The sequence below is a fragment of the Lethenteron reissneri genome, chromosome 28, assembly GCF_015708825.2.
Source record: "Lethenteron reissneri isolate LAM-NWPU_2019-01 chromosome 28, ASM1570882v1, whole genome shotgun sequence".
Classification (NCBI taxonomy): domain Eukaryota; kingdom Metazoa; phylum Chordata; class Hyperoartia; order Petromyzontiformes; family Petromyzontidae; genus Lethenteron; species Lethenteron reissneri.
In genome coordinates this window covers 10,758,527-10,783,263 of record NC_083806.1, presented here as the reverse complement: position 1 = coordinate 10,783,263, position 24,737 = coordinate 10,758,527, and the positions used below count along the sequence as shown (strand labels likewise).

The window sequence follows — 24,737 nt, the reverse complement described above, 5'->3', positions numbered from 1 at the left end:
CTTGATACATTAAATTTAACTGTGACGGTCCCACCTGATTACGGAGACTTGTGTTGCCTTCGAAACGTCGTGATTTTTTATTTTATTTCTATTAGTATTTCTATTATTTTTATTATTTATTTTTACCTACGTGACTTTACCGGAAAAAAAACCTAAGAGTATGAATCCTTGCAATCACGAAAGCTTCAAATCTAACCTCAAATGGAACCTACTTCCCACCTGACCTGGAGCCATGAGCACACATCTCACATGAAGGTGTTATGTCGAGTGAGACGGCGGATATTTTACTCACCATGCCGCCCCAGAGAGCGCACTGGTGACAGATGCACTTTTTACAGGTCCAGCAGAAAACGCTCAGCTTCTCTCTGTGCAGTTCACACCTGTTATTAAAGGCACCCATAACCAAAATGACCACACAAGTATTACAATCGTAAAAAAAATTGTGAACATTTACTGGTGCTCCCAATATAATTGCATTCCAAATGTCTTCCTGCTCCATGGAATGATTGGAAAGGACTCATCTTGGTTTGTGCCTCTCAGCCGACAGTGACCATTCCATATCCACGTGGCAGGAGAGGCTGGTCTCTTAACAGGACGAGACCACTTCTGACTTTTCACAAATCTGCCCTTGCACGACTGATCCTACAGGGGTGATTGGTCGAGTTGACCCAAGGCTGGCAGTTGAACTCCTAACCCTGCAAAACTGAGTCACATGGCTGCAGCCATAATACAGCCCGGGGCCAAATGTGCGTTAGCTATAATATTCACAGCCCCTTGTCAATCCACTGCTGGATGAAGGGCTCCCCACGCCATATTGGTATCGGGAATTGTATGACCACACTTCACCATGCTGTTTCATTATGAATTTGTGAAAGTGGAGGGCCACAAGACTAGTCGAGATAACACTCGTCACTGATGTCAGCCACGGCCGGGAATTTAACACGGGCTGCCGGGATCATAGCACAGTGCGAAAACCACTGCGCCACCCCTCCACCACTGGCTATACAATAGGAAACATTTGTATCATCCCTCAGTCATCTCACGTGGCTGAGCTGTCAAAAGTGCCATTTAAAAACACCGACTTTTAACACGGCCATTTGGTGCCTGCGCTGGAACTCGACGGTCAAACGACTCAAGGACGTACTTGTCCTTGTCGCCATCCTCCTGCTTGCTAAGCCCACACATGTGCAGTGTGTCCAGCTGCTGTGTGACCTCCTCCGCCCAGCGGCAGTTCACCAGCTCGTGCAGCTGTAAGGGTGCCCTGTGATGACAAAGACAAGAATCACCCATTTAGCCGTAACAGACTGTTGGGGAAAGTGTTGTTAGCGAGCACCTATGAAGGCCGGTACGGTACACTAAGGGGGTGGGTGGCCAGCACCACGCCTGGCCACCTTTGTATCCTGAGTGGCGATGTTTACACACCGAATTAGGTACTCATTTGAGGTCGAGTCGACCTAGGAGAGGCCCAGGTCCAGTTCAGATAATCTTCACTGGTGTTGGACGTGAGCGGGGATCGAACTCGGGTCGTCAGCTCATAGCGCAGTGACGGCACGCACACTTACATTATTTCCCTTTCATACCAACAGTAGCATTCCGTGTCAACAAAGACATACCGACTTGATAATTGATTACCACAGTTTTGCCAAGTTTTCTTTTTCTCTCTGTACGATGTTCTAAAATATCAACGGTTATGCATTTAAAATTGCAATTATTGGTTGCTGTGCATTTTCTAAAAGAGTAATTTTTTAAAAGCCTGTCATGGACAGCGATGTACAAATTTTTGTTCGTTCGTTTCACAATCCGCTTTTCCTGGGGAGGGTCGCGGCGACAGCATGTTGATTAGGATGTACAAATGTTTGAATATTCCACTAGTGCTTTTGAAACCATGCCATGAGGGGAGATTTTAATTTAAATATTAAAAAAACAATCATCATGAAAAATGGCCTCTGAAAGATGACATCAGAACTACCTGTGAAGTCCATTCAATTGGCGGTTATCCACACTGAGGTAGTGCCCCTCACACGATTTGCTATAGAGTGGCCATTACATAGCGCTGGAATGTGCCAAATATGTTAAGTCGTGAAACTGGACGATGCTAAATTCAGTCCATAGTAGTTATTGGTGGCAAAGTTGAATGACAACATTTCTAACATTTCTGCCTTCCATGTTACTAACTACAAACTATGGTTTAGGCCAGCGGTTCTCAACCCATGGGTCAGGCCCCGTGAAAGCCTTTTGGAGGTGGCAGGTGGGTGCAGACTGCCATACGAATACTTAACTTGACTAGAGGCTGGGACTTATACATTTTCTTTGCAAGTATAATTTTACAACTATGAATGTTCAAGTAAAATGTATCCTTTTTGCATACATTTTTACTATCGCTGTTATGTTTCCGTCATTAATAGTCGTTTATTTTGTTTATGTACGATCGCTTAATTTGGCTACCTACATAACTTTCTCTGTCATTTTCCACCATTGGCGACCAGCTTGGGCCGGATGCCTTTGAAAAAGTTAATTTCAGCTCATCGGGTTCTTGCGGCTTAAATAATGCCTGCATGTCTGTCTGTAGAACCGTGGACGTGCGATCTCTCCATTGTGACCTTAGTGACCTGGGGGTGGGCGCAGGGGCACCAGTGGTCTTGATTGGGCCCGCCGTACCAAAAATGTTGAGAACCACCGGCACAAGGCGCTGGTAATAATAGCAACTCAAACACTGTGCTGCAATGTGCTTCTGGATTTCATGTCCTGTTAATAAGAGCTACACGCAGGTGCAAGCTTGATACGATAGCTGTATTGAAATTATTATTTTTTTACACTCAACTATTGTGTAATATTTAATTATTTCAGGTTTTTTTTAAAAATCGTAGCAACGTTTTCAAGAGACCCTTGGTCTCTTAATAGACTACCTAGAAAATAAGGGGTCATTTATATATCTATCTGCCCACGACATGATATAACAATACAAGTTGCTTGTTCAAATTCAGTTATAGCCTCAAACCTGACCCTCTCAGTGAATAGCTGAGACTTAAGTTAAAGTAACAAAAACACCTTTCATACCTGCAGTGTGGACATTGAGCTCTCTGTTCTGTGAGCCACCGCTAGAAAAACAAAGCGAGCAGTGAAGCTTCATTCACAAATAACCACACCATAAAATGTTATCAACACAGCATTGCCCACTGTAACACGTTAACGGTTTAAGTAAATCATGTGCGTAGTGTCGATCTAGTTTTACATTTTAAAGGCAATTCGACGATGTTCACTTTGAGAAAAGAAAACATGATGTGCAATTGTTTGAAGGTGTAGTTTGAAGGTATTGCTTGCATCAATTAAAACTCGTAAAAATTACGCTAAAACTGCATCATAATTTCAACGGAGTGCTCTTTCCAATAAGATCTGGCATTTTCTTAACAAGCTGGATTATACTGGAGAGACCGATCCAGTTTGCATGATTAACAAATGCTTCTTGATAATATGGTCCGGAAAGCCAATATGCTAAATGAACCAAAAATATTTGTATTTTTATGTCTGGAGACAGAACCAAGTTCTGCTAATATTTGCTCTTATCCACAGCAAAGCATGGGTCTGCACAATGTTAATTAGTTGTCTTGCACAATTTGGCATATACAACGCAACACTTGATGACGTCACTGTACCCATATTCTTGGTTCTTTCGGTAAAGTCACGTAGAAGGGAAATAATACAATAATAAAAATATAAAACATGATTTTTTTTATTTCCCTTCTACGTGACTTTACCGAAAGAACCAACAATATGAATCCCTGCAGTCACGAAAGCTTTCATTTCACTGTACCCGTATGCAGCTGAAGCAGCAAAGCTTGGAGCAGTGGGGACAGAGGCGAGCGTCCCGCAGCTTTTCCATGCAAATGAAGCATCGGAACACCTCCGCGATGCTCTACAAAACCACAGACCGATTCCTCTCAGTTGCCTGTACACGTTAGGGAGCTTTTTAAAATCTTCTGCGGAATAATGGCCCTCTCCACACCGTGCCGTTTGTAGTGGGCATTGTTTAACCATATTTCACCACGCTGTGCTAGTTTGTGAACGTGGACAGCAAACACATGGGTGGATAGAAGTACAGTATAACAATGGATTTTGCTGCACTGCCAGCATGTAGCAGCGCTGGCATTCAGTATTAACCCGTTGAAACAATACAAGGCTCAAACCCTGCTTTTAGCTTTCAAGATCTGATGAGAATGGGCACATTCCAGGCGACTTGGTGACAAGTCTGCAATGATTTAAGAGAATAACTATGCAGTTATGCATTTGAATTAAGACATTAAATATCGAGATTACCAATTACTTGGTTAATACAAAGAGGATCCCACATGAACACTGTAAATTCATTATGTAAAAAAAAAACTGCATGCATCGACTAAATCATAAGATCACCGTAATTCATCGAGTCACCAAAAGCTAACAGAAAGTTTCATTATTTTCATTGTTCATTTTCACGTGCCTCAGAAAATAGGCACCGTGCGTGGCAATTAACAAACATCGCAGTGGACGAGGTTAGTCTATGCAATTATTGAAGCAAATCATCAGCAGCACATTCAGTGTATTTCGTTATATCCAATCGATGGCGAGATAATTACGTGCCAAAAGAAATAGACTGACAATGGAGTTCCTGGTAGGGGCACATGAATGCAAAACGAACTCTGCCGCCCTGTCTTAAAACTGGTACATTAATGCAATTAGTACATTGGCAAAAAAAAATGGCTAGCACATACAGTCCTATAGAGGCAAAGGGTTTGTAGAGCATGTAGATTTTTTTAAAACCCCAGGAGGTTATTAGAAGATGACTAGAATAAGCTTACATGTCTGTGCACACCTTTGAGTGTTCATATGCATGGGGGGGGGGGAGTTCACTAGCTGTTCTGGTTTCTTCACACACAGAAAATACTCCTAAAAATCCATTACTCAAATATCCCAATGCGAGACCCTTCCTGAAAATTTGTATTGCAACCATCCAAGGTGTTCCTGGATAAATATTACGATTATGTTGTGTTATTTCAAAAGGTATGTCTAAAATAGAGATAAATAAGCGGAGCCATGTGTAGCAGGCAGAGTCAGATCTGGCTGAAGAGGAAAGTATAAGACAGCAATAAGGCGAGTATTAACAGATAAGAATGGCAAGCATAAAATGAGAATTACGAGTTTGATATCTGGGACCACAAGAACTGATGAGACATCTATAAAACAAGGAGAAGAGAAAGGCAAGGGTGGTGCTGTCTATCTCACACACGCTGAGAGAAAGTAAACACAGATGGTTTAGGGCAGGTCTTGGAAGCAATAGGGTAGTAGAGACTGAGAGAGGCAGGCACGGGAAGAGGGTGGTTCAAAGTGGTGAACCAGGCGTATTAACGTGGAGATGGACCCAAGCAGGAATGAGTGAATGCAGACCCCAAAATTTGGAAAATGCCAGGGAGGTTAGAATTGATTACCCAAAAATTTGCCGACTATAACAACAAGCAGGCAACGTTGTCGTATTATCTCACCTCGACACTATTTTCATCCATGGTGCTTTGGTTAGTGGTACGGCAGTGTCAAGGAGCAGAGCGAGAAGTAGCCAAACGTTCCAAGCGAGGGAAGCAGGGAGGCAGGTCAGCGCACTTTCACCAGCAGTGGAGCAGCACTACTGGACGACTGGCTTATTTAAAGACACTCAACTTTCACACCATGCCTACAGTTCAGAGCTGCACAGAAACAAACACATACAACCCCAGTGTAAATATATTACAGGTAAATGGCTACTGCGTTTTACACATGGCGGGGCACTTGATTTACAATTGGAAGACTGCCAGTTAAAATAATCAGTTAGGGGTCAAATCCCTCATGGGTTGATAAATAGGAGCCACTCTTATGGAGGACAAAGTTGTTGTCTTCATGAGAAATGGTTTAATGCCACAATGTGCAATTTCCTCCAGTGGCTGAAGCCCTTCAAGAGATCAACGTTGTATCAGAAATGGGATTAATTCATTGAATGTAATTGGTCACTCGTGGAATTGACCAAACGTGTGAAGGCAAGACCCTCCTAAAAAAGGTTTTCGAGATTCATTAAAGCTTTCCTTATTCAGAGGTCAACTTTGAATTTGATCAACAAACGTGTGTTGGATCCTTAACTTCTGCAAGTCAACATACGTTTTTCCTTATCTCTAAAACCACAATAAACCTTCAATTGTTGATAAACAAGCTGCAGGCCATCATAATTTGTCATCCCACGGAGGACTGGCCCCTGCCATGAGGCATGGAACTTATACCACTGATGCAGATGACCACATATTCCTGCTGGTTTGGGCAAGCATGTTGTTAGTTTGATTCAACAAAAATTATGTTCCTTACCTACACTAAACAAAAAGCAATGCATCACACAAGCTGTATTGGTCATGGTTTAAGCACATGCACATTCCAGATGATTTCAATGCAACGCGGTTGTCAACAGTATTTGACATTAAGTTATTGCATGTGCTCAAGGTTGCCATGGGAGATGCGAAAGGCCCCCCACTTATCTCTTTCTCAAGAAGACAGTTTGACTTTAGTTTTAACTTTCAAACACTTGCAGTTTTTGTACCAGGCAGGGCAACTCTGTTGTCAAACATTCTCGATCATGAGTTTAGAATTCAATCCCTTCCTGGAAACGACTAAGCTAAACATCGCCCTCTGAGCCCGTTGTCATTAGATCCACTTTGTGAAAAGTCTCCTGAGAAAATTGATTTTACCATGGAAATACAGATATTCCACCACCGGATTCAAGGTCGCCAACGGAGATGAACATCGTCCCATAGCTCATTCGAACGGGGATACATTTTGGCTTTGACTTTATTCATTATACCATAGCCATTGGGGCCTGTACCCCAATCTGTGTTAACATTGATTGGGATACCATCGTGGTAGCATTTAAGACTCTTAAATATCAACCCGGCGACTTAAGTTCACTTGTCGGCAGAGGCGAACATCTGAACCGGCCCATGCCCACCTTCGCCAACCCGCACTGACCAGCGTGGTGAAGTATGTTCAAACAACTCCCTATGACCGACACAGCAGAGAGGGAGGCCTTCATCCAGCAGTGGAGCTGACGAAGCAATAACTACATTGGGTGGCAGCAGCCTTCGCTGCGGCCACTGCAGTCATAGACATACAAGTGTCCGCTCTAACGAGACGCACTGATCTTGACCGCCTACCGGTGGAAATTCAACCACGACAGGCAGAGAATGCCTGTCATAATCATCAGCCACTGGTTAATCCACTGCTGGATGAAAGCCTCAAAGGCCGCCCCAAGCCGTTACCAACTCCCAAGGCCCTGCGATGTAAGAATCCACCCAGCAGCACCTGCGCGCAAGCTCATCATTGCTCCATCTCCACGGTGTACGTCCTCTGTGGGAAGCAGAGAGTTTCTCAATTGGCTGGGAGTTGCTGTTACGGCCCTTAGCCAATGGTGGAAATTCCACAATCTCAGGATGGTGGATTTTGGAATAAAATAGGCAACGCTTATATCCAAAATTGCCGCAAATAAATAAGCAGATAATACGCACGCCTCCTTCACATGGAATGTCCTTCCACCCTCAGACATTACAGTACTTTTTTTCTTTACACATTTCATCAGCCACACGGCCTTCTGGAAAACGCATCATTTCAATAGCATTGGTTGAACGCCAGCAAACAATGCCTCAACTAGCAGAAGTCCGGATTGCTTGACCGGTCCATAGTTAACTCGCGTTGAGCGAATACCGCTGAAATTATGAAACTTCCCTGGGCTACAGGTACTGGTGAGGCCCCCAGTAATATTTTCAAAAGGAAAACAAAGTTAAAGAAACACAAAATTGATTTTTACATGGCTAACCACAAATAAAATTCAGCATTCACAAATGAATTAACATTTCACTTGGAGGCCCTCTAGCTGGCAGAGGACCCTGGGCTTGCAGCCCTTAATCTGGCCCTAACCATAATACAGGGTTTTTTTATGGGGTTAGATCACGTAAATATATAAATGTGTCGCCACCACCCGACACAGCCAATTAGTAAGGTTTGTCACGTAAACAGAACATGCTGGTTCATGACTAGTACAGTACTAACCGGGGTGTTGGAGAGCAAAGCCACAACATTTACAATCTGAGTAACGACGTTTCGCCAGTAATTGCAACCAGCTTCATCAGGCGACAGCCAGATTTGTGGAGAAATCCTCCTGTTTCGTTCCTTAGAGGGCTAGATGTGCTGGCACATTCATCAATTTACGCGTTCTAACCCCCACAAAACCCTGTATTATGGATATTTGATCGCGAAAACATTCTCATTACGTGTTAAACTGACAATTGTGATACCCGAGGCACTGTACGGCAATACCGAATTATTCCGTTCACATTCGCTAGGGCGATGGAACGCGTCCGGGAGGACATCCACGGGAGGAGACGGAACGATGTCACCATCTGGGGTGCAAGTGGTGGATCCTAAATCGATGTCTGCATCGGAGGATTGCGAGGGATGACGGCGGCTTGGGGAGGGGGTGACTCTTCATCCAGCAGTGGATTGGTCTCGGCTATTGCTCCTGCTGATGGTGGTGATGGTGACAACCGGGCCCCTAATCTATGCTCACAGCGATCGGGATTGGCGGTGCTTCTACTCCTGTCCTCCCCCCCCCCTTCCGTTTAACGACCTCGAACAGATACGGCCACTCCACATTGCCGCGGCGGGGGCCGGTGCGGCAAGAGACGCGCGCCGAGCGATGTTGTAATCGCTGCAGCCATGGTAACAGCGGCAGCGGCGGCGGGGGGGGGAAAGAAGAACACAGCAGCAGCAGAAGCAGCAGCAAGCTCGGCAAAGAATTTAAAAGAACCAACCAAGTACACGAACGGCCGCCGCGTTCGCACGAGGAGTTACGCACAAGCGAATTAAAAAGAAAGCCACAAGATAAGACGAGAGAGAAAAAGAGAGAGAGAGCGAGAAAGAGAATGTTAGCGACGGTTTAAATGTGTTTAAAAAATAATAAAAAATAAACAATCCCGGAGGGTGAACGCGCAGCGGTCGTCTCACGTACGTTCACCGACTTCATCGCTAGACCGCACTAACGCGTCGCGCGCCTCGACTCGTCGCTATTTATAGTGCGCAGCAAATCCCCCCCCACCCCCCACTACCCCCTTTCCACGCCTCTCATTGGCTCAAACGACAAAGCAAGCGCGCCGCTGATTTGTTAATACAGGGGGGCCCCGTCTCGGCGCTCGGCCAATCAGAGAGGGCGCACGCGACGGTCTGTGCTACGAGGCTCTTTGCGGCGACGCGGAGCTTTGCGTGATGACGTCGTACGGGGCTCGCGTGACGTCATGACGTGAGAGCACGCTCGTTGTTGCGGGGGCTCACAAGACGTCACAACACACGATGGTAACGTGAAGACATCGTGCGGGGCTCGCATGACGTCATCACGTGAGGTTACGCTCGTGCGGGGCTTGCATAACGTCCACTACGCGATGACGTAGTAGCAGGCGAACGTCATCACGTAAGATCACGTGATGACGTTCCTCGAGCTGCTGCTACGTCATCACGTGAGATCTCGCTCGGCCAATAAAAAGCGCGCGCGCGGCCTTTCTCCACGACGCCGCTTTGCGACGCGAATCTTGCGTGATGACGTCGTGCGGGGCTCACGTAGACGTCATCACGTGAGTTCACGCTCGTGCGGGGCTTGAATTACGTCATCACGTAATTTTACGTGATGACGTTGTAGCCTCGAACACGCCGAGCGGTCCACGTGACGGGGGCGGGGCGAGCCGCGTATCGATTCCATTCAAACACATTTCGATTCGATTCGCGATTCCACTACTGTACCGCACTGTATATCAATTGTAATATCGATAATTTTTGGTACAGTCGCCGCTAACGATGCTCTGCTGCTGCTATAAAGTTTTAGTTTAGTTGAGAGATAATCAAATGTGTTTCCTTGAGGCTATTTGTCCGAATAAACGAGATTATTAACGCAATAAATAGTTTACGTTGCATGTACACTGCATACAAGACAACGCGATACAAACGGCGCGGTAGAAATCGAACCGCTATAAAGTCACGCGTTAGGGGCCGCCATAAATGACGTCACGCACCTGGGGGGGGGGTCAGACATTTGTGACGAGTGGGGGGGAGGGTGAGAAATGTGACGTCACATCAAAATGCGCAACTTTAAATAAATATGAAATTAAAATAAACATAAAAAATAAGAAATAAAAAATATATAGAATTGTTATAACAACACAATAAATACGCACTACAATGACAATAGTTTAAAGCGATTTGAAGCATGTTTTATTTTCAAAATAAAAATATGGTTTTGGGGGGGGGGGCATAGCTTTGTGACGTCATAGTTAAGAGGGGGGGGGTCTGACTTTTTGTGACGCCACGTGACTAAGGGCGGGGGGGAGTCAAAAATCGTCCAAAATCGCGTGACGTCATTTATGGACGATCCCCTTAATCGTTTGCCGCGATTGCAAACTCGTAGACGATCGATTCCGACGCTTTAAAAAAAAACAAATCAACGTACAACGGCCTCTAGCGGCTGCGGCTTGCGTCCAATCGGCACGAGGTTGGTGGGGACCGAGAGAGACGGGAGGGGAAGACGATGGCAGTCCGCCGTGCTCTGCACTTCGTGTTCAAAGTGGGAGACCGAGGAGCGAGCCTCTCCTTTTACCGCCACGTGCTGGGCATGCAGGCAGGTAGCCGGGGGTGGTGGTGGTGGGGGGGGTGGGGGTGATGATGGTGGTGTGGTGGTGTGGTGGTGGTGGGGGTGGTGGGGGTGATGATGGTGGTGTGGTGGTGTGGTGGTGGTGGGGGTGGTGGGGGTGATGATGGTGGTGGTGGTGGTGGGGGTGGTAGGGTGGTGGTGGTGGGGGTGGTGGGGTGGTGGTGGTGGGGGTGGTGGGGTGGTGGGGGTGGTGGTGGTGGGGGTGGTGGGGTGGTGGGGGTGGTGGTGGTGGGGGTGGTGGGGTGGTGGTGGTGGGGGGGGTGGTGGTGGTGGTGGGGGTGGTGGGGGTGGTGGGGGTGGGGGTGGTGGTGGGGGGGGTGGTGGGGGTGGTGGTGGGGGGGTGGTGGGGTGGTGGTGGGGGGGGGTGGTGGGGGTGGTGGTGGTGGGGGTGGTGGTGGTGGGGGTGGTGGGGGTGGTGGGGGTGATGATGGTGGTGGTGGTGGGGGTGGTGGGGTGGTGGTGGTGGGGGGGGTGGTGGTGGTGGGGGGGGGGTGGTGGTGGTGGGGGTGGTGGGGGGGGTGGTGGTGGGGGTGGTGGTGGTGGGGGTGGTGGGGGTGATGATGGTGGTGGTGGTGGGGGTGGTGGGGTGGTGGTGGTGGGGGGGGTGGTGGTGGTGGGGGTGGTGGGGGTGGTGGGGGTGGTGGTGGTGGGGGTGGTGGGGGTGGTGGGGTGGTGGTGGTGGGGGTGGTGGGGTGGTGGTGGTGGGGGTGGTGGGGGTGGTGGGGTGGTGGTGGTGGGGGGGTGGTGGTGGTGGTGGTGGTGGCGGTGGTGGGGGGGTGGTGGGGGGGGTGGTGGTGGGGGTGGTGGGGGGGGGTGGTGGGGGGGGGTGGTGGGGGGGGGGTGGTGGGGGGGGTGGTGGGGGGGGGTGGTGGTGGGGGTGGTGGGGGGGGTGGTGGGGGGGGTGGTGGGGGGGGTGGTGGGGGGGGTGGTGGGGGGGGGTGGTGGGGGGGGGTGGTGGTGGGGGTGGTGGGGGGGGTGGTGGTGGGGTGGTGGGGGGGTGGTGGGGGGGTGGTGGGGGGGGTGGTGGGGGGGTGGTGGGGGGGGTGGTGGTGGGGGTGGTGGGGGGGGTGGTGGGGGGGGTGGTGGGGGGGGTGGTGGGGGGGGTGGTGGTGGGGGTGGTGGTGGGGGTGGTGGTGGGGGTGGTGGGGGGGGTGGTGGTGGGGGTGGTGGTGGGGGTGGTGGTGGGGGTGGTGGTGGGGGTGGTGGTGGGGGTGGTGGTGGGGGTGGTGGTGGGGGTGGTGGTGGGGGTGGTGGTGGGGGTGGTGGTGGGGGTGGTGGTGGGGGTGGTGGTGGGGGTGGTGGTGGTGGGGGTGGTGGGGGTGGTGGTGGTGGTGGGGGTGGTGGGGGTGGTGGTGGTGGGGGGGTGGGGGTGGTGGGAGGGGTGGGGGTGGTGGTGGTGGTGGGGGTGTGGGGGTGGTGGTGGTGGGGGTGGTGGGGTGGTGGTGGTGGTGGGGGTGGTGGGGGTGGTGGTGGTGGGAACGTCATACTCTTAGTTCTTTCGGTAAAGTCACGTAGGTAAAAAATTAAATTAAAATTAATAAAAATAAAGCAATGAAAATCACGACGTTTCGGAGGCAACACAAGTCTCCGTCATCAGGTGGGACCGTCACAGCCAGATTTTGATGCAGCAAAATCGTGCTGTGACGGTTCCACCTGAAGACGGAAGCTTGTGCTGCCTCCGAAACGTCGTGATTTTTATTTCATTTAACTTTTATTAATTTTAATTTTTTACCTACGTGACTTTACCGAAAAAAACTAAGAATATAAATCCTTGCAGTCACGAAAGCTTCAAATCTAGAATTGAACGTCACGATGTTTGTCGTTTATAGTGAAAATTCCGTCTATGATCACTGTTTCGTGGCTTTATTTTGGTGATTTCGAAAAGTTTTTTGGTTTGGCCATGTGTGTTTGTTGTAGTACGGAGTAAGACTGATGGCCTTAATCTAAGTTGTCTTGTGGTTGTTGTTGTTGTTTGACTTGCATCCCACTGGGGTGTTTGCACACAGCGTTGGTGTACGGTGATTTTTCTGCAATATTTTGTTGTCTTTACTTGGATTTTCTGTTTGCACTTAGTCACATAGTCACTTTAAGATGTTTTCTTGTTTATGTTTTTGTTTGTTGCGGTTGCACCCGATTCAAGAGCCGAATGGCTCACACACGGCTATACCTAATCAATGAACTTGAACGTCCACGGCTGCGTTCGATAGATGTTTGGTGGTCGATTGGGACGACTCATCTCTAGTCACTGGAGTTGTTCGGTGGTGGCAACAACAACAAATAGTTAAAGCACTTTGCGAGGAAGTGCACAGTAAATTATCCGTGGGGATGGATTGGATTCCCGGCATAGGCATGTGGAATTTTCACAATCGTATGTTTGCCTTGACACGCCAGACAGACGTGATCGATGGGTGTCTGTCTCTGTGTTGCGGCTTTAGCTGAGGTCGCGATTTGATTAAGAACGGAGACTGTTGTGGGCATTGTAGCGCCTCTGGTGGCTGTAAGATTCTTACACATTACATAAACATTACTCAATAATATCCATTATAGAGGTTTTTTATGGGTTAATTCGCGTAAATATATAAATGTGTCGTTAAAGCCGCCACCACCCGACACAGCCAACTAGTTAGGGTTGTCACGTAAACAACACGTGGACAATTCGTCACTAGTACAGTGTAGTGTAGTATATAGTGTAGTGTATAGTGTAGTGTATAGTAGTGTGTAGTGTAGTATATAGTGTAGTGTGTAGTGTAGTGTATAGTAGTGCAGGTGGAGAAATGGGGAAAAAAACAATCAAATCGATAAACGCTCCCCTGAAGCCCCTCCCGTCGTTGCTCGCAGATCTCAACGCGGGGGATTGGGGCCGTCCATAAATGACGTCACGCGATTTTGGATGATTTTTTACTGACGGACTAATGCCCACTGGCTTACAGGTCGGTGCACTGCCTTCACCTCGTGCCGTACAGGGACAGCCACCTGCCGCAGGGCGCGCCGAGAGACGTACCGCACGGCAGGCGCGCTGTGAATATTCAGCGATGATGTAAATGACTGTACTTTGAGCATTTTTAGATGAGGCACAACGGCTGTTGGTTTTTTTTCTGCTGAGATTTCCCCAACGTGAGCTTTATTCACGCCGCGTGCTGTCACTTTGCAGGTTTTGAGACACGAGGAGTTTAAGGAAGGATGCAAGGCCACATGCAATGGGTATGTTCAGCACACGGGTGGACGGTTACATTCGCAAACACTCATTTGGTTCTGCAGCTTTCTTAATTTAAACACGTAGCCGGAGGCTTTCGCGACCAATTTTATCCAATAAAAGAGGTTTTTGGGTAAGATTGCATAAATATAAATGTGTCGTTAAACCCGCCACCAACCCGACACAGCCAATTAGTAAGGTTTGTCACGTAAACTAGAGGCCGACCGAAATTCGGTTTCGGTTTTGGCGCCGAAAGTTGACGAATGGCCTCTTTCGGCATAGTTTCTGTTTCGGCCGAAGCCAAAAAGTTAACTTTCGGTTTCGGCCGAAACTGATATTGACTTTCGGTCGTCATTTGTTAACCGAAGATCTATTTTTAGAATATAACGCTAGTGCTACGTCTATCATTCTGCCTATCGGCCAGTCAGTCGGCGCTAGGCAATCCTATGCGATAGGCTGCAAACACACGTCAGCAGCAGCAGCAGCTTGGGAGCGAGGTTACAGCCGCAACCACGGTCTGCTAATTTATATTAGAGGCCGACCGAAATTCGGTTTCGGTTTCGGCGCCGAAAGTTGGCGAATGGCCTCTTTCGGCAAAGTTTCGGTTTCGGCCGAAGCCAAAAAGTTAACTTTCGGTTTACTTTTGGTTTCGGCCGAAAGTAAATTTTTAACTTTCGGTCTGGTTTCGTTTTCGGCCAAAACCAGAAATTCAGTTTCGGTCGGTCTCCAACGTAAACAAAATGTGCCAATTCGTTACTGGTTCAGTTCAATACACCGGTGTGTTGGACTCTGGTAAGTGTGGGTTGGTGAAGGAGGTAAACCTCGAGTACAAGCTCACACATCACTGTTTGCCACAATCCAAAACTCAGCTCATTGTGTTTGTAGCGCGTTGCTTTAAACCACTGCATCACCATTCCACACCATCGCCATATGACCCTGTAAGTTAGCTGGTAATGTTCCACTTGACCGTGTTGGGCGTTGTGACAGGCCCTATGATGGCACGTGGAGCAAGACCATGATCGGCTACGGGCCCGAGGACGATCACTTTGTTGTGGAGCTCACCTACAACTATGGGATTGGCACGTACCAGCTCGGCAACGACTTCTTGGTAAGGCCGCCTCTACTGCCAGAGGCGAAACCTGGGAAGGCCGAGGTTTGCATCCCTCTGTGTGAATCTTCTAACCACCTGGAACGCGTCCTGTCCCAGTCTGATCTCCGAAGCTGTGCAGAGTTTAGCCTGTTTAACACGAAGGCTTTCGCGACCAATGTCCATAATACAGGTTTTTTTTGGGCTAAATCGCATGAATATATAAATGTGTCGTTAAACCCGCCACCACCCGACAGCCAGTTAGTTAAGTTTGTCACGTAAACAGAACGTGCCAATTCGTCACTAGTACAGCACACTGGTGTGTTGGAGAGCCAAGCCACAACATTTACATTCTGAGTACGACGTTTCGCCAGTAATTACAACGAGCTTCATCAGGCGACAGCCAGATTTGTGGAGAAATCCTCCTGTTTCGCTCCTTAAATAGAGGGGTAGATGTGATGGCATCACTTGTGAGCAATTCTTGCACGAAGTGGTGGGGGGGGGTTAATGAATGCATATAAATGACAGTCGGTATCCATTGGCGGTTGGGTTATTAATATGGTAATCAACGCACATTATGCATGCACGTTATGCAAGCACATTGTACTTGTACATCTTGTCGATTGTGTGTACTAATGGAGTTTAGCCAGCCTAGTGTTCAGATGCACAGCCACTTTGGTTGCCCGGTTGTCACCGAAGGCTGCAGAGTGGTGCTACGTAGCAGTTAGCATTCAACAGAAGTGTGGCAAAAAGCAGTGTTGTGCTGGATTTCCACGTCACCATATCTAGGTTTCTGCCTTCAAATGTAAATGTCCAGTGTGGTGAAGTATTGATAAAACATATATGGATAAATAATAATGTAGGTTTTTCAAGTGCCCTTGAACAATGGATATCAGAGTGTCATACATATGAATGAGGAAATAAGCGATGAGTAACCCAGGGAGAGAAAGACTAAGGAGACAACAGCACCGTTGGCTACATACGGTGTGAAAGAAGTTCAACATACAACTCGAGGGAGAAAGACATTTTGAATAGGTGGCGTCTTCAGCCGGGCTCTAACAGTTTCCATGGACTCCGAGTTCCTTGACCTCCAAGGGCAGGGAATCCCAGAGCCTGGGCACTGTGCAAACAAACGCTTCGTCATTGGTACCTCATTTGCCAGTACAAATTATGATAATAGTTTTTTTACTCTTTTATCTGGCAACAAAACTGACACCTTTTTTATGAGGAGTCATGTTTGCATAGAACACAATACCTGCGCCTTTTGGCGTCATCTGGTCCAACACCATGTGAGACTAGGCTCTAAGGAAAGCTGTCTCGGGTGTGGACCAATCAACTTCAAGGACAGTGCACATTATCAGAGTTATGTTTTTTGTTTGCATTATGACTGCAGGTATTATGGTCTATGCAAACATGACTCCTCGTAAAAAAGGTGTCAGTTTTGTTGCCAGATAAAAGGGTAAAAAAACAATTATCAAAAGCTTCGTCGTCACCCCAGGTTCGAAGCCTGGAGCATGCATGGTACACTAAGTAGGGCACGATCGGCAGATATCAAGAGATTTCAACGAAATGTATGGCCGAATCAACCCCTAATTTCTTTAGAACTGCTGTTTGTGTTTAGTTTGTTGTCCTTCCCCTGCACCTCCGATTAGCGCAGCTGGCTCCGTACGGTGCGGAAGAAGTCGTACGTACATATGTACAATCTCAACATGGTGATCTTGAGGACTAATTAAACTGTGCTATTAACTTAACTCATAATGCTGCCAAGCTACCAAACTACTGTCGTAAAATTATCTGGCCGGCTGGTGCTGTGGTTCGAGTAATTGAATCACGATCGGGAGGTCTTGAGTTAAAAACGTCATCCCTGTATTGTCAATAGAATGAATACCGCTTTGTGGTATTTCGTTGGTTGCCTATGGATAGACCATGGAAGTGTTGGAGTTGCCACCACTAGCTATTGACTGTTGATGGATATGACCACCACCCAACACAATTTTGAGCATGGAAGCAATATTTAATTGACAAAACAAACAGGTTACATGTATGCATGTGTATGCATGTTGAACTTTTTTCGCACCGTACGTAGCCAACCATGCGAGTCGGAGGTGCGGAAACTCGCATCTCCTGACCCGCAAGGACATTTAATAATCAACATGCAACCCATAGCCACATTTCTTTTCCGTACCCACTGAGGAAGTTCCCGAGATTGTTAATGCTTTTTGTTGTTGTTGTTGTATCTTCGTGTTTTAAGGGAATGACCATCCAGTCCAGCAAGGCGGTGAAGAATGCAAGGCAGCTTGGCTGGCCGATGAAGGAGTGCGACGATGGCACGTTCGAGATGGAGGCTCCGGGAGGATACAAGTTCTTCTTGATTGACAAGGATGAGCCCAAAACTGGTAAAGACTGCATAATATGACTTTGAGACCCCCCACCATCTACGCATTACACAAGTAGTGACTAATCCCATATCTGCATTTTCCATAAATATGCTAAATTCCTCTGTTGATATGCAAATTCCTTTGTCAAGGCGCCCTTCCTCCTCTAACCAAGCTTAAATATACGCTGCCAAGCTTGGTGGTGTTCATTCAGACGCTGTCTTTCCGACAGACCTGTTCTTCACCTGAGGACGGCTGCTTGCGTTGTGGCCGAAACGTCGTGAGAATTGTATTTTATTATGTTTTATTTTTATTATTTTATTATTTCCCTTCTACGTGACTTTACCGAAAGAACCAAGAAGATGGTAAAGACTGGTTGCAAGTAGATAACAAACTCGATGGATACGAGTTCACATGGCCTGGCAGGACACACAGTCGCCACCGACAGATGTAATATCCAGTTGATAACCATGCCATGTGGAGAGTGTGAGAGAGGCTTATGTGGAAGGCTGCCACACCACCACTTGTGCCTGTAGGAGAGGGCATGGCTCCACCTTCCCCTCTCTTTATTAACGACCCAGGGAGCAGGCCCCGGGATTTTGGCGGTATCTTGGTCGATGCAGCAATGGTGTCCAGGGTCTTTGCCCCGGCAATTAATGACGGTGAAACGTACTTCAATGCCTTCGTTGGTGATCGGACAAAGTCAGAGCTGAAGGGAAGCGAGTGGGTGATCGGTGGTAATCCAGTTCCTTTGTTTTTCTTTCACTCGCGCAGATCCTGTTCAGAAAGTGTCTTTGGGTGTCTCGGATTTACAAAGATCTCTTCACTATTGGGAGGCGTTGTGTGGCATGAAATTGTACAAAAAAGATGAGGGCAAAGCTTTGTTGGGTTTTGCCGACTCCCAGGTAAGCATTTACCCACCGCCCACACTGTTGATTTTCTACTCAAAGGATTATACACCTACACATCCTGACCACTGTCAGAACTTTTATATGAACGGTGATCGTTCTTCATTGTGAAACCGTTGAAAATATCGTCATCCCACATGTGTAAGCCTCATTTTATTCTATGCTTTATTAAGCTGTTGTCTGGCTGGGTGTGTCACTGCGGCACGCATTCCTAATTGGGCGTAAAACTTGTGGCGTCGATGAAATTAGTGCGACTTTGTGACGCGTCGGCACGAATGCTACGCAATAACTCGCTACCACCAAAAGAATGTGGAATTTCAATGACTGACGCGGCAGATGAGTGCTGACCCATGTGCTTTTTGAGCGGCGAACCACTTTATCCTTTCCGACTGGATCTTTCTGTGGTGAGAGCGTTATTTTAAGTCGGCGGTCAACTCGGTCCATCACAATCCGTTGAGGATCCAGTGAAAGAGTATCGCTTTATGGGAAGTCTGTCCCTTTCATGCCATAGAGAGAGACTGGCCTCTGCAATGGCAATGTGGAATATACATCGCTAGCTGAGTGCCATCAGTTGAGATGATTGCCACTGCATTATTTGAGCAGGGAATCTATCTGATTGCGATGAACACAAATTCAACCCATTCGTCAATGAGACTGCCCCTTAAGATGAAAATGTATAAAAATTGGTGACATTTTAGACGGTGCAGAGGGATATTCATGAAGAAGGGCCATGGCCAGAAATGTGTCATCTGGTATCTGTCTTTTTCTCTTCGTGAATGTGTTGAGGTTTTTTTTTCGTCATTCGTGCTTTGTGCACCGCTGCCAAAAAACTGCATCGGACTGTTTTAGTTTGGCTTCGATCGAGCTGTGTTTGTAGGATCACTCGGTCGCGTCCTGTTGTGTGTCTTGCCAGTGTAAGGTGGAGCTGCAGGCCATTGGCGGCCCAGTGGACCACGCTACCGCATTTGGGAGGGTCGCCTTCTCGTGCCCCAGAGAGCAGGTGCTACACCAGCTAGTGGTCATGGGAGCCAGGGACACACTTGACTTGTTTGTAAAACTTGACCCTCGAATGTTTTGAAAGGTGCCGCGTCCATTTATGAAATCACAGCCGATCATCGAACACGTTCCTTCGGAGTGGGCAGGTAGGAACTTGGTTGGACAGCGCATTCGTGCGATCCGTGTCACGCGGCGCAAGCGGCGTGAGGCGGCGCGTCACGTGGTGCTGAGCCCGCCCGAAGCGCTCTATGAAATACAAATCGAGGGCGTGGCTATGCACGACAGACAGACAAATAATCCCTGGTGGGCAGTGTGGAACTATTGTTCCTACCTGGATTATCCGGATGCTTACAACATGATCCGGCGACAACCGCTCCAATTGCTGCTACCAGTTCGGCGATCGGCGCCATGTGCGTGACAAAAAAAATATACATTATACACGACATACAACTTAAACGATGAAAATACCGCACTATATACATCACCCCATGTGCAGAGTCTTCGAGATTGGAGTGGTAAGTACGGTACAGTAAATACAGTAACTTTTTACAGAAGGATATTTATTTTTGTCTATTCGTATGTTTCTACCAATTTCATATAGTAAACAAATTTAAAACACAAAAAAAACCTATAACAACACCGAAAAACAAAATGCCCTACAAAAATGTGCAAAAGTAAGCTATTTTAATACATGATGATGAAGTTATTATCTGGCGTTTTTGAAAATGTATTGAAGTGTGACTCTAATTAGCAGAAATATCCCATAACCAACAGCCGTGGTCAATCCCACTGCTGGATGAAGGGCTTCCCAATCTGTTACCGCCTAGAATCATTCAGAATCAACATTTATAATCAACGTCACGCGTTTAGAGTATTTGGCTGCTATAAATTTCCACGTGGTGATAAGTCACTTCGTTGAGCTATCATTTGTGGCCACTTCTGAAATAAGTAATATTTAAAAATACTTTTTTTTTTAAACACGCTTTAATGAAATGTACCGTACGAGTAATGGCAGAACTCCACGACTCCAGGAATTGGCCCCGAGGCTTGCCATAACCATGGTGATTTACAGCCAACGTCAGTTGAGTGTGGAGCCAAGCCGAAACATAACATATAAAAAAGAATGTTTTAAAATATGTTATTTATTTTTTATGATAGATTATAGTGTTGTCATAAGTATGACATAAGTATACCAAGATTGCAGTCGATACCATATTGGGAAGTGGGTTAAAATTGAGTTACAAGATTTGAGGATACGACAACAACAACAACAGACAGAGTGAGTTAAATAAAAGCGTGTAATTATAAAAAAGCTACACAGCTCAGGGGGGCCTTACGTGGTAAAATAAAAAATAGTTTCTTTTTATCTCCCACAATCCTGCAGCGTAACAATCCACCTGGCACCTGCACACTCTCATCCTCTCAGCGCTCGCACTCCCAGATGCGTTCCCTTCCTTGGCTGCAACTCATGCAACTATTCTTGAGCATCAAGCCATCAATTCCTAGTCCTGCTCAATACAACTTTTATTAACAGTTTAAATGTTTTGAATAATGAGCAATTTTTAATTGTTACATCTTTAAATTGTATATGTATTCGAATACATTGCATTTCATATGTACATGATAATTAATATTATTGAAGATGTTTTATTTGCCTTATTGGGTCCAGTAATATAACATGGCAAAGAAGTGGTGGACACGCTGCTGTGAGCGTTATTCATCGGCTTGGTTTTGGTGGTGTTTTTTTCTGCCATCTGCCAGCTGCCGGACATTCAGAGCCGAATGCAGGGGGAGCATCAGAAGGTGATCACGCCACTCGTGAGCCTAGACACGCCGGGCAAGGCCACAGTGGAGGTGGTCATCGTTGCCGATCCGGTAAGCGCACACATACACACACACGTTTGTACGTATGTTGAACTTATTTCACACTGTACGTAGCCAACCGTGCTAATCGGAGGTGCAGAGGGAAGGACAACAAACTAAACACAAAGCAGTTCTAAAGAAATTAATTTTCAATCTAGATAATTTGAAATTTCATAGCTCCAGTGGTTTCCTAACATCGGAAGGAAGAGCGTTCCAGACGGCCGAAAGTGCATACCAGGTGAAGGAGATAACATCTTGCCACCGTGGCACCCCTAAGTATGGTCAAACAACCCACATGACCACCACAGCGTAGGGAGGCCGTCATGCAGCAGTGGACTGAAAGATGGGCTGTATGTAGACATCAAAGGGCCAAGTTGGACTCCCGTATCACTACTTGAAGTAGTAATCTCTAACATTCTCAATCGGCACAAATCATGGTCAAATAATCGCCGAGTGGTCCTCGCTGCCATTGATAGTTGCGAGTACCTAAGGAATAGTGGACTGAGTTGACTCAGTGCGAGTGAATCGTGGAGACGCTTTGGCTTTTTGCGCTGTTTTGCTTATTGCTGGTTTTCATATGGTGCCAACTTAGTAAATGTGTAACGATTTGTCGACTTTGCATTTTCCGAGGATGACCATGAGATCTGCTTTGTGGGAGATGAAGCTTTCCGTGAGCTCTCCAAGCCAGACCCCGGCGGAGATTCACTCCTCAACCAGGTCAGCTGACGGCAACAACATGCAGTCACGTCTTATAACACTTCACAAATATGAAAGAAAAGGAGAGAGGGGGAGGTCAGAACAGGGGACACATGGCAGAGAAGGGAGAGGGCAAAAACCACGGCACAGCCTGGGACAAAGCATCTGGAGCCCCCAGGAAGAGCCGGGCATCCTGGGCGTCACCAATCAGTTCCAGGAAGGACTCACCACCTGCACATTTATGCACTTACCTGCTTGTGCCACCAGTGGTTTAGATAACAGGGCTTAGGCCCAGTTCACAAGGCCATGTATCTATTTTCCTGCCACTAATTCCTTTTCAAAGAGGCTTCAGCGTATGTCATTCCAGAAAAAAAAACTCATCACGTTTGACATTAAAGCTGCCTAATTAATGTATATATAACTGGGCGATTTTTTTTGCGAAGTACAGAGCAAAAGGCAAACTTAATGCGATGGTTCGTTCCGTAGCCATTTGTGTGAACTAGGCTGAAATCATCAACTCGCTACATTGGAGAATCGGCTTCAACCGTGAGCAGCTGCCTGGTATTTGAAACCCAGTATCTCAGCGGTGCCGGCTCGGCGCTCCAACTCATCTAAGCATCCCAACCACCTCGAACTAACGTGTTTGTGCGTGTGTCTCTACGCCGTTTCTTTCCCAGGCCATTGCGGAAGACAAGAGCGGTGAGTGGTACGCCAAGCACAAAAGGCAGAAGCCCACAGCGTGAAGCTAATTACGTGCTTTCCAAAACAACCTTGAGCCGATGGCTAAAATAAATGCTGTCATTGTGCATGCTGCTTGCAATTATAACCGCCCAGAGCAATATGGCATTTGGAGCTATGGCAATTGTAATAAAACGCAGCAGGGACCATTACGTCGTTCGTACACTTACATTTTTTTTACCTTTTTGGTATCGTTCGTTTATTTCACCACCCAGTATTTAATTGTGGTACTGCTTTTGATGGCATAGCAGCGTGCTTTAAATCATAATTTGGCTCAATAGTGCAGTGAGGTGTGGTGGCTTTGGGGTTACTGGGAGGGTGTCCTTGTTCTGTTACTTGCGCTTACAAATGGGCTTTCTCCAGACATCTTCACTTAATATTACCTAAATAAGTATGGTGAAAAGAGGGTTGAAATCCTGCACAGTACAACACCCCAATCGTGATCAACACAAAGGGCCGAACGAGCACGCCGAGCTTGCTGTGACACGAAGAGCGTGGGAAACCTGTGGTGTGTGAAAAGCGTTCTGCGCAACCCAACTTGGAGCAGCGTGAAACGTTCACGAGGACAAACGAACAGACTGTGCATTGTTAAGCAAAACATTCCCCAATTGTTTTTAAAATAGACATTCAAAATTCTATCAATGCGAATATAATTACTTATATCGAATTTGTTCTGTAATTGATAAGTTACGTTTTTGGGAAATTACATATTTTGAGTTGCCGTTTAACGATGGATAGCTGTATAGTCATTATATATTACTGCCCCTACAGATTCAAATATTGTGTTGCTGGGCACTCACTCGGGTTCAGCTAAAACTAATTATGCAGGAATATGCCGCGAGAAAATCGCGTACCGCGTGTTCCACGAACGGCCAATGCGAGTCAACTTGAGCACTATAGTTGGTCTGACTTGGTGTTTGGTCTTCTTGGTTCTTTCGGTAAAGTCACGTAGAATGGAAATAATAAAAATAAAACATAATCAAATAATTCTCACGACGTTTCGGCCACAATGCAAGCAGCCGTCCTCAGGTGGAGAACAGGTCGAGAAGACAGACCTGTTTTCCACCTGAGGACGGCTGCTTGCGTTGTTGTCTTCTCAACAGACCTGTTCTCCACCTGAGGACGGCTGCTTGCGTTGTGGCCGAAACGTCGTGAGAATTATTAAATGTTTTATTTTTATTATTTTATTATTTCCATTCTACGTAACTTTACCGAAAGAACCAAGAAGGTGAATCCCTACAGTCACGAAAGCTTTAAATCGAAATTTGGTGTTTGGTGTACTGCATTTGTCATGGCGAGTTGATGGATAACTCAAGTTGGTGATTAAAAAAAAGTGGCATTTCCATGTTGTTGTTGTCGCGTGAGTTGGACAAGTGTTCCGCACAAATACCTCCCCAGCTTGTGCTTAACACGGACGCACAAGCTAAAGGTCAAGACTACATTTCTGGAAAAATGAAACGTGCTTTTGATTGACATGCATGGGGCGATGTACTAACGTTTGGCCTGGTTTTGTGACGTAGAGAATTCAGGTCGGGTCACAAGGTGACTTTGTTGAATGCAAACATGGGAATCGTGGTTTTGCTGCTCGCGTTCGTACCCGAGTCGTGTGGCTTGTGGTAAATGGGGTAATCCTGAACAAACGGGATGTCTTTGCCGTGGTCCGTTGATTTAAATTCACTGTCTCCAGAACCTATTATGGCATTGATATGAAATGATTTTGCTGTGGTTTGAAACTGACAGCATAGTAAAAATTAACCCGTAAAAACAAAGTTTTTCACTATAAATCCTTTATATGCGTGGCATCGGTTTTATTTTATTATTCATTTCTGTTTTTCTTGAGTAAGAGTTTCATTTTTATCACATTGGTATTTTAAATGAAATCTGAAAAAAAAAATTCCTAAAAAGTGGAAAATTTTGGATTTTTTTTTCCTCGAAAATAAATTGTCACGCACAAAATGCCAGCTCGATTGGATCACGGGAAGTGGGTTAAAAAACGACCGAAAGATTTGCACGGTCGTAAGCGCGCAAGCAAGCAAGCAAGTGAACTTAATATAAAGGATTTAAAAACATACATTTGAACCTCGTGGCGGGACCCCGGGTCCCGAATAAACGGAGGTCAAAATCGTAATGAATGAATGTATTTCTG

The 24,737-nt window shown here is 46.7% G+C and overlaps 2 protein-coding genes across 9 annotated transcripts in view; one reads left to right on the top strand and one right to left on the bottom strand.

The window, feature by feature from the left end:
- TRIM37 (tripartite motif containing 37) overlaps nt 1-9,104 on the bottom strand; it is a 44,568-nt gene extending 35,464 nt beyond the window's left edge. For 2 of the 6 annotated variants that reach the window (XM_061562102.1, XM_061562104.1), the window contains exons 1-5: nt 5,517-6,119; nt 3,812-3,913; nt 3,058-3,098; nt 1,145-1,261; nt 293-380 (exon numbers count right to left, since the gene is read on the bottom strand). In XM_061562102.1, the coding sequence (XP_061418086.1) occupies nt 293-380; nt 1,145-1,261; nt 3,058-3,098; nt 3,812-3,913; nt 5,517-5,537 (369 nt within the window). In that variant the 5' untranslated portion in view covers nt 5,538-6,119. Of the gene's footprint in view, nt 1-292; nt 381-1,144; nt 1,262-3,057; nt 3,099-3,811; nt 3,914-5,516; nt 6,121-7,347; nt 7,371-9,049 lie in introns of those variants that run through there. The other 4 variants (XM_061562103.1, XM_061562106.1, XM_061562107.1 and 1 more) reach the window with 4 other exon arrangements.
- Nucleotides 9,105-10,449: 1,345 nt separating this feature from the next.
- Nucleotides 10,450-23,553, top strand: GLOD4 (glyoxalase domain containing 4). Of its 3 annotated transcripts, none has more exons than XM_061562158.1 (9): nt 10,450-10,702; nt 13,887-13,936; nt 14,916-15,036; nt 17,267-17,411; nt 18,165-18,295; nt 19,212-19,298; nt 21,056-21,169; nt 21,788-21,874; nt 22,531-23,553. In XM_061562158.1, the coding sequence occupies exons 1-9, from the start codon at nt 10,613-10,615 to the stop codon at nt 22,594-22,596; spliced, it is 891 nt and encodes a 296-aa protein (XP_061418142.1). In that variant the 5' UTR covers nt 10,450-10,612; the 3' UTR covers nt 22,597-23,553. The 3 variants fall into 3 exon arrangements, with proteins under 3 accessions (XP_061418142.1, XP_061418143.1, XP_061418144.1); XM_061562159.1 differs by having other exon boundaries at nt 10,481-10,576; XM_061562160.1 differs by having other exon boundaries at nt 10,537-10,706.
- Nucleotides 23,554-24,737: the final 1,184 nt, after the last annotated feature.

Bases quoted from the DNA above. Each gene is read 5' to 3' on its own strand.
- GLOD4 (XM_061562158.1), top strand. From the start codon at position 10,613: ATGGCAGTCCGCCGTGCTCTGCACTTCGTGTTCAAAGTGGGAGACCGA. The intron at 13,937-14,915 runs GTATGTTCAGCA...GCGTTGTGACAG, and splicing joins TGCAAGGCCACATGCAATGG to GCCCTATGATGGCACGTGGA. The intron at 17,412-18,164 runs GTAAAGACTGCA...TCACTCGCGCAG, and splicing joins CAAGGATGAGCCCAAAACTG to ATCCTGTTCAGAAAGTGTCT.